This window comes from Phodopus roborovskii, unplaced genomic scaffold (assembly GCF_943737965.1).
Source record: "Phodopus roborovskii unplaced genomic scaffold, PHOROB, whole genome shotgun sequence".
Lineage (NCBI taxonomy): Eukaryota > Metazoa > Chordata > Mammalia > Rodentia > Cricetidae > Phodopus > Phodopus roborovskii.
The window spans coordinates 1942935-1959694 of NW_026126447.1; the positions used below are offsets into that span (position 1 = coordinate 1942935).

A 16760-nucleotide genomic window follows, 5' to 3' on the forward strand; every position below is an offset into this window, starting at 1 on the left:
ATAGGAAAGCAAGATAGGCGGGACTAGGGGGACAAGGAGAAAAGAGGAAGTAGTAAGGAGGAGTCAAGATGGAGAGTCTGGAGAGATCTGGATGCCAGCCAGCTCTCCGAGGGTTAGAGAAGACCACGTGAAAATACATAGATTAGCAGAAATGGGTTAATACTTAAGACAGAGCTAGCCGATAAGAAACTAGTACCTGGCCAACAACATTATATCAAATACAGAGTCTCAGTGTGTTAATTGGGGCTGGCGTGGCGGCGGGACCAGACAAGCGATGGGAAGGAAAACCTTACTCCTTACATATAAATATATAATATATAGCATATGCGAATATATAGAATTACTTAAATGAAGTTATACTACTTTGGCTGATAATGCTCTCCCCCAAAGCCACAAACTATTTAGCAAAATTCTAGTGCCAGGCATGAGAAACTCAAGACACTCCCAAAACAATATAGGTCATTGCCAGGTTCCTTGCTTACCCCCACCCCCAGAACTTGATGGTATGACCCTACTGTGGAAGACACCACACACTTCAGACACAGAACTTGGAAGACTCAAGTTTGAACTGACCCGGAGGTTTCCTCTCTGAAGATGAGCTCTTGTAGTATCCAAAGGTGTTATGCATTGTTCCAAGAGGGAAAGGAATTAAAACTCCTACCCAAATATAAATCCTATAAACCACACCAATAATAAACACAGCAAGATAGATCCACGAGTGCAATAATGGTACCTGTATCTCAGGAATAACCAATAGTAACCTAATTGGACTTAAGGCCCACTCAATAGGAGGAAACTCACACCCAGTTCTGCAAATCTAGCCAACTACCTATGGTTGGTGAAGTCATGAACTCTAGAGGAAGCCTACTACAGCTACTTTCATAAGCTAGTATAATTTCCTACTGCATTTTAAATACTTATCCTTATAGACACAGCTAAATGTAGTTGTATGCATGCCACAAAGAAGCTTCTTTTTCCCAGCAGATGGAGACTATCTGTAAGTAGTAAATCCGTAAGTAGTAAAAATTCAGAGAACAAGTGACTATGAGTTCTCAGCTCCAAATGATATATTTAGAGCATATTCACTACACTTAAGGCTCATGGAATATCAGAAAAGAGAAGGTGAAGAGACTGTAAGAGCCACAGAAGCAGGGTATCCAATAAAAAATAATGATTTCCTATAAATGACAGGGGCTACATCTCCCAAACAATGGAAATATCATTTTATATTTCTGTGTGGATGGAGAAAATCTTACACAGGTAATCCCCTAGATGAATAAATATAGCCAATTAAAAGCTGCTAATAGAATGAGAACAAGTTTACTCCAGGAACATGTTACCTGATAGGACATCTAATCTTAAGTATTTATTCTTAAATATATATATATATATATATATATATATATATATATATTAAATGGAATCAGCAGGTTGTGTGTGGGCATGCGTGCACGTGTGTGTGTGAGAGAGAGAGAGCAATATTGAGAATAATATTTAAATATTAAATAGTTAAGAGGGCATGGGGAAGAAATAGCAGAAACAGGGAAGGGTACAGATACAGGGTAGAAATGATGCAAATACAGTACTCATATATGAAATTCTCAAAAATTACTAATAAAATATAATTATTAAAATGTAAAATAGGAGCTATAACTTAAGACAAGACCCAAAGCAATGGAAGCATCTCACTTAGTAAATCAATGAAGAAGTTATTCTGAAACCATAAAAATTATTTTTAAAAAATAGGCAAAAAAAGGTAAAGCATAAAATAATCAGTAAGATTAAAGAAAACAATTAACAAGATGCTAAAGTAAAACCTAGGCATACCAATTTAACAATAAATGTTAATGATCTAAAGCAACTAAGTTTAACATGCATAAAGTAAAAGCTGACTGCATTTTGAGAAAAAAAGAACAAATTATACAAAAAGAAACAAGCAGCTCAAATTCCATTACGAACACAGATATAAAGTTCCTAAGCACACCCAGAAGACAACTTATAAAAATAAACTTATTAAGTCCCAACCAGTGAGTTTTCTCCTGTCATCTACAATCAAAACCTTGCTAAGCCTTTCTTCCCTGCTTGAAAGGAATCAAATCAAAAGTAGCTCAGATAGGAAAGTTAGGGAGACAAAAAGAAGTCAGGGAGAAGAAGGACCAAAACAAAACAAAACAACAACAACAAAACAATTAAGTTTTTCTTTTTGTTATATATTCACCCAACAAATACTGAATGCCATACTTTATGGTAGATATTGATAAATAAAATTGATTCAAGAAATTTAAATCATTCCTCTTTCTTATATTTTTAATGTAACTGAATAACCAAAAATTTACACTTTTTAAAATTAAAATCTTGCAATCCTGGCTTTGTTCTATGGTTTTATGGAGATATTACCAGATGGATATCCTTGGGTTGGCCTCAATTTAATGATGTGTGAGACAAGTGCACCGATACCTCTAAATTTGGGGCAGTTCAGGGAAATGCTGTATAGTGTAGGTAAGTTAGTGGGTGGTACAGAAAGCAAATTCCCAATCAATTTTCTGACTGGAAATGACTACCTGGAAGTTTCAACAGAGTACAGAGTATAGGTTCACAGCAGAGTTCAAATCTGCTTTGCAATGTCAGGTACATAGGAGAATGCAGAGTTAATGTTCTCAATAACAGACAAGTGGAGCTCTCTCAAAATCCACATTCCTCAAAGCTCCTGCATGCTCAGATCACTTCCAGTTCATAAAGACTACCTCCATTACATCTCAACAAGACTGGCAATATTTTCATACCCAGAATAGTATATTTATGCACAAATACTTTCAATCCCAAGATCTGTAGGCTTTATCACATGAAGAAAATTCAAATCCTCTTCACAAAGAGTAACCTTCAAATCATACAAGATAGTGACTGTCCAAATCAGAGAAACCATTTCCACATTCAATTTTTTTTTTTTGTTGGTTATTCAAAATCACACCAAAACTACTCAGAGCCTTCTCAAGAAAAGTGACACCAAGTCCACAAAGACATTAGAGAATTTGGTTTCATCCTCTGCCACACCCCCTCCTCCACAAAAGAAGTACTCACCTGTGTATAGGTCAGTGTCTGTGTATTCATCCACTTTTTTGTGCTGCAGAATATAGTCGGAGACTTTGGTCCCAATGGCTGGCTGGACGTCAATCCACTCCAGGGAAACTACAGTGCTGGAAGGCTCCACTGTTGGAGAAAGTCGTAACCTAATTGGGGAGTGACAAACAAGTTTGCTCATTTGCCATTTTTTATATAATCCAGGAACGTAAACACTTGCAAAAGTTTCATCCAAGGTTCAAATCTTGATTCCATCTGCTGACACAACTTTGTATGCCCTTAAATAAACTACTTTAGTTTTCAAGGCTTCTGTTTCTTCATCCACAAATCAGAGATACAAAAAGCTCCCTTTTAAAAACAATACAATTGTCCATATATTAGCCTATGCTCAAAGTATGCGTTCAATGAAAATTGGTTAGTGTTTGATTTATTTAAACTACATTTTCAATGGTGTTTCATTTTGTAGAAATAAATTGGCAAGGATTAAACACAGGTGCTTTCAGTCTTCCTGCCAGTCCCTTTAGTTCCTGAATGCATCCGTCAATTTTTAATAACCTCTTCTTTCCAATTGGTACTTAATACTCTCTAAAAAAGAGAGAGGGAGAGAAGGACTTTTGGAACAAATCCTTCTGTAAATCAATAAGAAAGAGAATTATTGAACATTGTTACTGAACTGGTCTTTGGAGACAATGGTGAACAATCCTCTCATTTCACAAAGAAGGGAAAGTAAGGTCCCCAAAGTGCACAAGCATATAACAAGACACACATAAGATCATTAGGACCTATTCTAGGACAAATTCTTTTTTTGTACCCACTATACCATACTACCTCTACAAGGACAATCTTATATGGGTACTCTCTTCCTACACAAGTGATTTATGGGATTCTGAACTGCAAATACTGGCTCCTCCTTTCACCACCTTTTCTTAATCATACTTCTCCAAACAAGATGACTTTTCTTTGCTTCCTCAAATAAATTTCTGGTGTCAGGTCCTTCCAATATGCTGTTCCATCTGCCTAAAATTCTTAGCACTTGTTACCTAGTTCACTGTTCCTGTTGTAATTCAGGCCCCTTCAAAGGTGTTTTCAATATCAACTACCTGCTTCTACCTAAACCATGCCCATGTGCATTCCCTTGGCCAAATTTGTTTTTCTTTAGTTTTATTTCAGCCTTACACTATGTCTTATTTACTCTTATCAGTCTGTCTGTCCTACCTCACTACAAGCTTCCTACAGCTGTAGATTGTCTCTGTCTTGGTCATTGGTGGCTGGGATTATTGTCTGAAAATGGAATAAAATAAAAGAGGTACTAGTTTCTTTATCTCAGTAGCTGCAATAGTCAAAGTAGGTATTGGCAAAGTCGTCATTTGCCCAGCAGAACAGTACTTAGTGGGTAAGCACAGGTAGAAAAAAAAGTAATTCAGAAAACATTTTAAAACACCATACACTGCAACTCAGTGTATGTGTCAATTTCCATTTCCAAGAATTTCTTTCCCAAAGTAGAAGGAAAACACCAGAGATTTTTAATGATCTGGACTGACATCCTGAGAGTACAACAAAAACCAGTGAACCAGTGGGAAGGGGTAGGCAAGGAAGAGGGGCCATACATACTTACACAGGCTGAGGAAGTGGGCTACAATTGGGTAGCCCACTGGCATCAAAGGCACTGAGGTCACACCTGCACCAGTCATCAATCACATCTCCTTTCCCAGAACACCAGTAGGAACTCATCAGTGCATTCTTGAAGGCCTGAAAGGGAGAATGATAGAAGGGATGACAATGATAGAGACTGACAATAAAGGTGTATTGATGGTCATGGCGTTACCCCACCATGGGTTTAAGTAGCCTTCCTGCTTACACTTTTGTGGCCTTGTCGTCCAGGTTCTCCCCTCCTGAGATAATTCATTTTCCAGAATCCAAAATAATGATTGAGACATAATGCTAACAGCATGTTAGGAACATCTCTTGACCCTGGCACTCTACTTACTAAAATAGATCCTCTTCACAATAATCCCACATGGTAAAAATTACTATTACTGTTCATTTTACACATGGAAAACTGGAGCACAGAGAAAGTAATTAAAGGTCACAGGTAGTAAATAACAGAGCTTGGATCAAATCCCTGGCTCCAATCTATGGATACACCATCTGATTCCTAGTCTGCTTTCTAGTCTCATCTGATTCCTAGCCCTAGAGCCTGTCCTACTAGAGATACTACATTTGACTATCTCACTGCCCAGCTTTAAAAAAAAATGAAGCTTCCTACAGTCTTCAGGGCTAAGTTTAAAGTCCTTATTCAAGTTCCTGGCCTCCTCTCTAGACTCAAATTACACAAGACTTAGGACCTTCAGTATACATTATCATCTACTTTCATGGAAGCACTAATAATTGCCCCCAGTAGTCAATTCCTGTCTATTAAAGTAGGAGGCAACGAACTGTCTCTGCATTGGACCATAAAACAAACATTTTCAACTTTGTGGTCAGGTGGTTTCTGTTATAATTACTTAATACTGCCTTTGTAGTATGCTAACAATGTCAACAATACTTAAAATGAATAATATGTTACAATAAAAGAACTTTATTGGTAATGCTAGTCAGTGGGGCAGATTGGGTCTGATGGTCTTTTCCTTCTTCTCTCATCCTTCTCCTCCTCCTTCTCCTTCTTTTTGGGTTTTCAAGACAAGGTTTCTTTGTGTAACAGCACTGGCTGTCCTAGAACTCAACCTGTAAATCAGGGTGGCCTTAAATTCACAGAGATACACACACCTGCCTCTGCCTCCCAAGTCTCCCAAGTGCTGGGACTAAATGTGTATGATTCTAATGTTTCGCCTTATCTTTATTATTATTATTATAATTTTCTTTTAGGCCTGAAATCCTCCACTTTCATTGAACTCCAACTCAATGTTTAGTCTTAAATAAGACTTTCCCTTAAACCTAAGAGAGGCCATGCTCTTTTGGATACCTTAATGGTAGGTCACTCTTAGTACCACATCTCTGACCTGTCTTACCCATCAAATTCTCGTCCTAATTGCTACCAGGGCCAAAAAGACGGTCTTCCCAGGAGTGTTTCCATAGGACCTACTGTGATTCAGTTGTATTTAGTGAACAAATGAATGGTAACTTAAAAATTGGTCATTAATATCAGGAGGAAAGGGGAACTTGGAAGGAGTTTCCTGCATCTAATGGATGACAGGTTGGAGTCGCTCCTGTATTGTCTTCCTCTCTTTTACATTTGTTTTGGAATGGAATATGCTGGCAACATGGGTTTGGTGCTCGAAAAATGCCCTGGTTAAGTCACTTCCTTTGCACTGACATTTCATAGCTTTGGGAATTGAGAATGTCAGATCCAGCTCTTAAAAATTTAAGGACTCAAAAAAATGTTGATCTTTTACTCATTTGCCAGTATAGGCTGAGCAATGGGGTGCTCAGTCTCAACTGATCAATCTATAGCACAATTTCTATCCTTAAGACTCAGGGATCACTAAAAGTAGGAATAAAGATTTTAAGAACAAGAGGAATAAGAAGTTTATTGTGTCATTGTGTCTCCTAGAAGCATCAGAGAGGCTACAACAATGAAGTCTTATCAATATGGCTGTCTATACAAGACCTGGAAAATGATGTCCCCAGGGGACATACTAACAAAAAAAGGAGGAAAGCTTGCAAGCTCTCAAGTATAGACAAAAAGCTACTGGCAAGTAGGGAATGCTGAGAGAGGAAGAAATAGTATTCTCCAAGGAAGAACTCCCAAAATTGATTATCTAATACCAAATGGTTAGTCCTTGGTGTGTGTGTGAGTGTGTGTGTGTGTGTGTGTGTGTGTGTGTGTGTGTGTGTGTATGTGTCTGTGTGTGTTTATGTAACATAATATAGACCCATAAGTTTTTATTTCTGTATTCAAATGTGAGTATGTATGAAAAAAACAATTTAAAAAAAGAAGGACATGAATTAGAGAATTAGAGAAATACATGAGAGGAAATGGAAGGAGGAAAAGAAAAGGGGAAAATGATGTAATTATAATGTAATTTCAAAAATAAAAGTATTTAAAAATGTAATCTCTATAATGGTTCTAAAAGCTATATAACGCAACCTATATTTACAGATGAAAAGACTAGGACTCTAGGAATGAAGCAATTTTTCCAAGACCACACAGCAAGAAAATGATGCAATCACAATGCAAGTCTATACTTCCATCACTTACAAAAGTACAGGTCTTTCTGGTTCAAACATGAAAATCAGTTACATTAACTTCCAGATTCAGTAAATTAAAACAGAATATGCTTAGTTAAATTTAATCCTGAGATATTTACTTTAATGTAAGTATATTTGCTGTAAAGTAATTGGGCCAGAATTGATTCCAGAGTATGAGCATTGTTCCTACTACGTTGGAAACCAATGTTCCCTCTAATAGCAAAAGAAAAGGAGGTAAATTCATAAATTCAGGAACTATATAGGAAAGTGAGAGTTTACACTGACTGTCTGACCTGTTCCCCATCATTTGCAGGTTCCTCTTCAGTGTAATCAGTGTGTACAGCTAACTGCTCATATACAGATATTCTGCAACATCTCCAGCCAGAGCTGAAAGCTTAATTACCACAGTAGTGAAATCTAGGATCATGGGGGAAGATGGTAAGACTGCTGGAGTCCAGAGTGGAGACAGAACATCCTGTTTTGTATGTTTGTGAGCCTCTCCCCCCCCTCTCTTTCTCTACCTATTTTATCTTTCTCTCTCTCTCTCTCTCTCTCTCTCTCTCTCTCTCTCTCTCTCTGTGTGTGTGTGTGTGTGTGTGTGTGTGTATACGTGTGTGTGTGTGCATGTGCATGTGTGTGTGTGCATATGTGTTTGTGTTTGCATGTACACATGAATGCATATGTGATTTCTGTCATCAATAGGAAACTGAGCTTGTGGAAAACAAAACAGGAAATCTCCCTGGACTTGGTGAGTTTCACCATCTAGGCAGTTCTTGGGAAGAAATCCTGACTGTTAGTCTCCACAGCAACTGGCTGCTTCCCAGAATTCTGGGGAACAGAATGGGGACTGATGCAGTGGCCAGGCAAGCCCTGGAGAGAGCACAAACACACACCGATAAAAGGCTGACATCAAACAGGGAGCTCTTGCAAGGCAGCAGAAGCCAGCATTGTGTCAGCGCAAGATCACTCTTCCTTACGTCTTCAGTCCTTGCAACACTCCATCCACAGTCCAACTAGGTCTCAGGGGAAGGGAATCATAGAATGTTCCAGCTTCACAGGACTTGGTCTGTAAGTCATCCAATCCATTTACAGATGCAGATACAGTGACCCAGAAAGCCTAGCTGGTCACCCCAAGGTGACAGATATTCTCAATTATAAAATCTTTCTCTTTCTTTGATTAATGCTCAAAATTACCCCCTGTGATGATTTTTTTTATCCCCATATACAAAAGAGCATAAAGAAGGAGCATGAGGAATTGAAGTCTATTGGAATCCTGTGCCACTGATTATCCTAGATTATTCAGAACAATAAACATAAGGAATTCATCCAAAATCTAATTTTAGCTTCTCTGCTCTGGATGACATGTTTATATGTATGTGTTTGTGGGACTGTTCCTGTACTACGTGTGTGTGTGTGTGTGTGTGTGTGTGTGTGTGTGTGTGTTCTCAGAAATAAATGAAAGTGAGTACTGGAGGCAATCTGACTCCTGGCTTTAGAGGGGATCAACTTTAGCATGGCCATTGGTTTTTATAACAAAGAAGGTTTGCGTTTCCAGAACTCATAAATGCTTCCAAGTTCAAGCTAATTAGTTAGTAAACCAAGTTGAGCAGGAGGAGAAAAGCAGCCACAGAAATGTTAAGCAATCAAAATAAACGAGGATTTATTCCTAACACTATTGTTACTTTCTTATTTGAACTTGCATAAGTGATTCCTCTTGTTAAGCCTCAATTTCCTCATGTGCAAAATGAAGGAAACAATGATACCTTATTGACAGTTGAATTAAGTTCAGTAAATATTCACTCAACTTTTTACTCCTTACCACTTACTAACTAAAATTTAAGAAAAGGATGAAGAAGACCCAGTGGCTAACTTCAAAGGACGCATGGTTTAATGGTAAAGACAACACACAAAGAATTAAAATTACTATGGTTCAAATGTTGTGAATTCATATACACAGAAGGCTGTGGGAAAACAAAGAAAGGGACCTTTCCAGTTCCAAACTTGACAATGCCTTAAGAATCTTAAACTCTGAGTAAACAGCCTGTGTTTCATTAAGATATTTATTACAATGTACACAGAATGCCATTAAGCCTATGAATTAAATTCCATTTTCTATACTTCCAATGACTATATTTTTATGACTGCATTTTTACACTAAAAATTGGTATTGGTTGTTGACAAGTGAGTTATTTTTGATGTGAGAGGATTACATAAGACTCCAGAAAAAGATCCTAAAAACCTCAGTCTATGCTTCATGCATTGTGTTATCTGTATAGTATAATAAGCTAGGTCCTGTGGTTGCCTAGTTCTTGCCATATAAGGGAGGGAAATGTTTACAAAGGACAAAACAATCTCTTATCTTCTGATCCTCTGTCTCCATTTCACTGCCAAATGCAGCAATTAACATGCAATATAAATCAATAGGTGTTTGTTGAATTAATGTAACATTGTATGTGAAATGTCAAAGGGAGCAAACCAATTCATAAACAGGGAAAGAAAAGAAAATATGTTTGTGACCCTCTTCTCCCCCAAGTACACTTATGCATGCCAATTTTGTGTTCACAGCCAAAAGCTGAGGGTCAGTCTGAGCTTCTTCTCTATCTCAAATCTAATCTCCCTTCCTTGGTCCCATGGATACCTTTCCTAGTAGGGTGGCCATGCTTCTTCTGTACAATACTGTCACAGCTTCTGGACTAGATTCCAAGTTACAAAGCCAGATACAGCTTCACATTCTCTCAGAGCTTTCCAAACATCATTAATTCCTCTGTCTTCTTGCTTGAGCCTCTTTAAAATTCCCACCATTTTCCAATTAAAGCTACTACTAATAAACTTGAGATTCAGCATCCCTTATCATAAACTATGCCTCACACTGTAATCCAGAGAATCCAACTTCTTAGGGAATTGCACTATTTCATAGCCACAAGCATTTTCTCATATTCTTTGGCTGTAAATGCCCATTCCCTACTTGCTCTCATTTAAATTTTATAAATTTCATATCTCCATGCAATTTGATCATCTCCTCACCTACCAGATAGTGAAATCTTCTAGCCAATGTCATAAGTATGAGTAATGTATTTGTCTCCAGCTCAAAAAAAAAAATGAACTAGGCACACAAAAGACTCCGAAATACATATTAAATAGCATATAAGGGGAATAAGGTTCTCTGTGAAGAACTAAACGGAGGAGGGAAGAAAAAAATGGAAGTAGCTAAGTACTTGCTTTCACTTTTTTCTGCTTCCTCACTGAGGATACAACTGTGACAAGCTGTCTCTTGTTTCTCCATTATGCCTACAGACCATGATGAACTATGTCTCTTCAAACTGTGAGTCAAAATAAACCCTTCCTGCTTTAGGCAGCTTTTGTTTAGTAGTTTTGTCACAATATTAGGAAAACCAATTGATACATAAAACTTGTACTAACAGTTCACTGCTGTGACAAATTTAGCATTTGATTTTTAAGTCTTTTAGAGTTGGTGGGAGTGAAAATTTCAAAGTTTAGCCTGTTGTCTACAGAAGCCCTAAAATGCTGTAAAGAAAGCTTAATGGGCTGTTCTGGTAGGAGGCTGGGAGACAAAATGCTGAGTGAAATGTGGAAAATGGTCTTAAGTGGTATTGGAGCCCACATAGTGTTAGTGATGTCCACTAAGGAAAGCTGCAAGCATGGAGTGGATCAGTGGCAGAACTGATGTATGGATACCCTGAGTAGTCAGTGCCCAGATGATGCCATCAAGAGCCTTGGATGTTAGACATGACTTCTGCACCGAAATGGACTTTATCCCTGCCAACTATGAACTAAGTAAATACCTCTGTCTGTAAGCTGCTTGTGTTATTTTGTCACATCAATGAGAAAAGTTACTAATAGAATCTAATTAAATAATGACAGGACTGACTTTTGAAAGGCATTTAAAGGAGGATTACATGATACAAAAGTTAGAAAGTTAGAACCTTTTCTGAAGACAGTAGGACAGTGATTGATAATATAAAAAGAAATTCAGTTATCTTCAAAGCTACTAGAGATATGAGGATGGAACAGTGGCTGGCATCCTAGATATGCATGGAGACTAATTGCTGAGTTCATGCTGACCACATGTTTATTTGGTTAGGAAAGAAGAGGTCTAATGAACATAGGAAGGGTTAAAGAAGGCAAAAAAGCAGTGTAAATACAACACAACAAATAAAGGATTCTAGCCACACTAGAACTCTGGGTAAGCCATACCTGGTCCATGTGTTATTCATTCATCAGCAAGACCACTGAAAAAGATTCCAGGTATTCATGTCTCTGATAGCTTTAAGTGATCTTGGATGAAATGAGCAAGATTCAAGAGATAGAATGAAACAAATCATTCCCATGCAGTCTGACAATGAAAAGGAGATTGCCCAGTAATCATATCGACGAATCAGTGACTGTGAGAACACATGTAGAGAGAGAAATAGGTAGCGCTAGGTTACAAATAAGAAGATTTGTGTGATGGTTCATCTCAAAGATTTTTAAGGAGTTACAAGTAACTAACAGATGAGCAAAGGAAAATAGAAACTTTCAATTACACACAAACTTAAGTAAAGTTCTGAAGTCAAGACTATTCATTGTCAATGATATAATAATTGTACTATGATCATGTATACATGCAATATGTACTTGTCAAAACTCAAAATATATACTTGAAAAAGAACTCCAGTATGAACAATGGAATTTGGATGACAATGATAATATAAGGACACACACATCAGTTATAAAATAAGTACTACTTTAGTGTGAAATGGTGGGAATTGAGAAGTTTTTCAAGTATATAGGTAGAGAATATACAGATATTTTCCATTACCATCTATCAGTTTTACCAGGAACCTACAAAACGTTCAACTTGACATTCAGTCAGGTAGCACCTACCCTACATACTATTGAAAATTTGACCAATAAAGAAATAGGGAAAGGAGGCAGACATCTATTAAGCATTTCCTTATTCAGAGCCTAGCATTACATCTTATGCCTGTTAACTGTGATGAGTGCCCTCCCTCTCCCAAAAAATCTGTGGCTATAACAGTCCTTACTGTCTCTGGTCAAGTATGAGAAAACCAGTTTCAGAGATACCTAGATTAAATACCATAGCATAAAAGTCTACTTTCTACTTTGAATTCAATGCTAATTAGTTTTTGTCAGCATAACACAAACTAGAGTTTTCTGGGAAGAAGCCATTTCAATTGATGAATTGCTTCTTATTTGGGACTATGGGCAAGAAAAATTCTGATTAATTATTAATGAGGGATGGCCCAACTCTTTGTCAGGGTACCTTCTTGCAGGTGGTCTTTGGCTATATATATATATATATATATATATATATATATATATATATATATATATATATTAGACTGAGCAAGCCATAGAGAGCAAATCAGGAAGCAGCAATGCCCCATGGTTCCTGCTTAAGTACCCATCCTAACTTTCTTGAACGATGGTCTTACATCCATATGTGTAACCCAAAGAAACTCTTATCTCCCAAAATTGCTTTTGGTTATGATGTTTATTCCAGCAACAGGAAGCAAACTAGGATAAGCTCAAATCCCACAATTTATACCTAGATTTCCTCCAATCATCTATTTCTAGCCTAAAATCCCTCTACTCTGTGAAAACACCAATTTGTAAGGACTCATCTCCTATATGAGAAATCATGCAACTCAATCTATGGCTCTATAAATCATGAGAACAATGCCCAATTTCCCCTGTTAGGACACAGCACTTTTGAAGTTATTCTTCCCTAAATGATCAGAGCTCAACAGAATGTCATTTAGGTGACAAAAAGAAGGCATTTAGAGCCATCTGAAAGTCTTGTCTTGCCACTGTAAGTGTAGCTAATGAAAAAATATTACTTACACACACACACACACACACACACACACACACACACTGGGCTCTGTCAACTCTCTGTTATTTAACAGATATAGAGGCAACATGGCAGGGTTATATGATCCTCTGGCAAGGAGTTATTTTTCTTGCGACCTTGTCTCACATTTCAGCTCCCATCCATTTTACAGAGGCTAAAGTGCTATATTAATTCATTAAAAATAATAACAAATATTTTAAACACATTTCTGTGGATGACAAATTTTCAATGTTTGACATGCAGAGAATAGTCTCATTATCACAGTCACACAATGAATTGAGTATTTGCATTGTTACATTACATAGAATAGGAGACTAAGGCTGTAAGGACTTTTAGCTCTTTTCCTCATTCACATAGACAGTATTTAGCAGAACAAAACACATACATATATTTCTCATTTTCTAAGTCCAAATACTTAACTATTGTGAGCTAACTTAATATACAAAGCTTATGTTTCAAGTTGCATTGTCTCCACTTAATACTTAAAAATTTGAAAATTTTAATAATTTTAAATATCTGTAGTTTGATGACAGTTCATGTCACAGATTTGCATGACTTAATGTTAGGATATAACCAGGTGTCTATTTCAAACCCTTAACCAAATACCTGTGCTTCTTCTCTGTCTTGACCACATTTCTTAAATAGTGAGGACGGGTGGTAGTTGAGGTGCACTACTTATTTCTAGAAGAGGCAATTTTGAACCATGGGTATGCATTGGCCAGCATTATCATCCAATGTGCATTTGTATTGAACAAGTTCAACAAACATGGGGTGGGAAAAAAAAAAACGTCATTTCTATGGTCCAAGAAATCTAGAGATATGAAAAGGATGGTTCTGTGATTGTTTGTGATTATGAGAACCTGAGCTTAATTTCTAGCATCCACGCAAAAGCCAGGCTTGTTTTCATATAAGTAACTATAAGGACTGAGCAGATTGTACTTAGATATTTAGGAATACACACACACACACACACACACACACACACACACACACACACACACCAGTTAAAGAAAAAGCCCTGAATTTCAAAGTGAGTAATGGGAGTATATGGGAGGGATTGGAGAGAGGAAAGATAAAGAGGAAATGATTATAATATAATATTAAAAGATAAAAATGAATAAAAAAGCCAGGTCTGATACCAAGGACCTATAACTCCAGTATTGTGGATGCAGAGACAGAAGGATACTGGCCAGCTAGTTCTCCAAATGTGTAAGGTTTAGGTTCAGTTAAAATTCCTGTACAAAAAAAAAAAAATAAGTTGGAAAATTATCGAGGAAGATATAGTCAATGTTAACCTCTGACCATCATATGCACATATGTGCAACCTTTGCGAACAAACACAAAAGCAAGCAAGACAATCTGGAAAAGATCAAACAACACCAAATAGATTTCTCTGTAAGAGATTTTTGAAGTTGTTAAGATGTAAGGAGTAAGGTTTTTCTGCCCTGCCATTGGTCTTGTCCCGCTGCCGAGCCAGTCCCAATTAATACACCAAGACTGTGTATTAGATATAATGATGTTGGCCAGGTACTAGTTTCTTATAGGCTAGCTCTGTCTTAAGTATTAATCCATTTCTGTTAATCTCTCCAGACTCTCCATCTTGACTACTCCTTACTACTTTCTCTTTCCTTCTTGTCTCCTAGATCCTCCTACCTTCCTTTTCTATTGGCCAACAGTGTTTTATTCATTAATCAGTATGAGAAACATATATACATAATGGCATCTCCCATCATTAAGATTTTTTTTTTTTAGAAACCTCAAGAGGGTCATGAAAATATAGCATTTACCAACATCATACATCAACACAACTGTTTTGTGGATGAAATCTGGGAATATGGAACTCTTGTCCAAGGTGTACCAATCTACATGTGTGACTGAACACAAAGCCTTCCACCACCCAAGAGGTGCCCAATTTAAAAAAAAAAAAAAAGCCTATCGCAAATCAATAAGTTACTGTCCTTGCATAGGTAAGTGTTAGGGCTTTGATTATCTGTCCTGTACAATGATGGGTTTGGATATTCTTATTTCTGAAGGCCTGATATTCTGGTATCACCATGAGTACAAGGAGCTTCTTGAGTAGACCTCCAGCTTATGTGTCTATACAACTTAGCATGACCCTGGCCATTCAATTTATATAAGTCATTTAGATTGGATTGGATTAGACTTTGCTTCTCTCTCCAGCATCCTTCATGACACTAAATGCTATTTAGTATTTTATGCTTCAATCACACTTTCTCACCCTAATATATTGTTTCTTCTCTTTGATAGACTTTCTTTTCAAAATAATAATTTCCTCTCAATATTTCTTCAGCTCACCACCAGGATCAATCCTAGAATCTAGGGCAGACTCTTTCCTTTGTAATGCATCTTCTCCAACTCTTCCAAAACAAAACGATTCTTTACTGACAATATTGTCTATTTAATTAATAACAAGTCTTTCCCAATATACCTACACATGACTTTGTGGATCCTATTTGACCTACTATTTAATCTCTTATGTCTACTCAATAAGAATCAATTAATCAATTGGTTCATAATAGCTAATGTCAGGAAACATGGTCCTATCATATTTCTCCCTTATCATTTTTGTCCTATCAGTGCATACCAATTATTCATAATGATGTGTTTAATATGATATTTTCACATGTGTATTTTTTAGCATATTCACCTCCATTACGCTCTCTTATCCCCTTCCAATCCCTACTGACCTTCCAAATAGCCTTTTTCTTTCTAGCTTCTATACTGTGATATTATTATTTTTGCATTTGTGTAATCCATTACATTGGGGGTATCCTTAAAAGTCATAGGTGAGAGGTTATATATAAGAAGGGCATGGACGAAAATACCTCTCCGTTTCCTAAAGACTATTAACTTCCTATAGAGTGGGATGAAATCCCCTGCCCTTTAGATATCCTTATCTGTCTATAAGTTCTAGTAGTTCCCATGTCTGCTGCAACATTGCAGGATATTGACAGGTCTTACATTGTATAGGTCATGTGATGATAATCACAACTGCTGCTCCAAAGACAATGTTTTATCCCACTCCTTTATCTGGCTCTTAGATTCTTTATGCCACCATTTCCCCAATTTTGTTTGAGTCTCAGGGAGGGAGGGAGGGAGGTAGAGGGAACTGGGATCAACTTGTAAAATAAAAAAAAATGAATTAAGTAATTTAAAAAATTAAGCATTTGGGATTGAGTATGCAACAGTTCCTTCTCAGAACTTTGACCAGTTACATGTTCTCCAGGTATTGTTGCTGCCCACTGTAAAAACTCTCCCTATTACTCTGCCTTAACTTAGACTACTTCCCCTCTGCCCAGCCTTGGTATAATTATGTGTTCTTAATCTTAGTCATATTCCTACTTGATACTGCCTTCAGCTCTGCAAAAAAGCCCACGAGCTCAAAGAATCAAATCCCTTCACTTGGAAACTTGACACACCCTCCAAGAAATTGGAAGGCTCTTTTAAATTTTATGTAAAGTACCCCAAATAATAGCAAGAACAAATGAACTCTCTTGTGTCTGAAAGAATTATATAAATTAATACAAATTATGTAATCTAAAAAAGATGGATTAATTGTTGTTTTGGTGTTTGTGTTCTTCCTTTTGATGTTGTTTTT

The 16760-nt window shown here is 37.0% G+C and overlaps 1 protein-coding gene across 3 annotated transcripts in view; it reads right to left on the reverse strand.

Annotated features, from left to right (window-relative positions):
- Positions 1 to 16760, reverse strand: part of Astn2 (astrotactin 2) — a 951602-nt gene that overhangs the window by 151880 nt on the left and 782962 nt on the right. For all 3 annotated transcript variants that reach the window (XM_051188027.1, XM_051188026.1, XM_051188028.1), the window contains 2 exons: positions 4694 to 4827; positions 3079 to 3227 (listed from right to left, as the gene is read on the reverse strand). In XM_051188027.1, coding sequence (XP_051043984.1) covers positions 3079 to 3227; positions 4694 to 4827 — 283 coding nt within the window. The remainder of the gene's footprint in view (positions 1 to 3078; positions 3228 to 4693; positions 4828 to 16760) is intronic.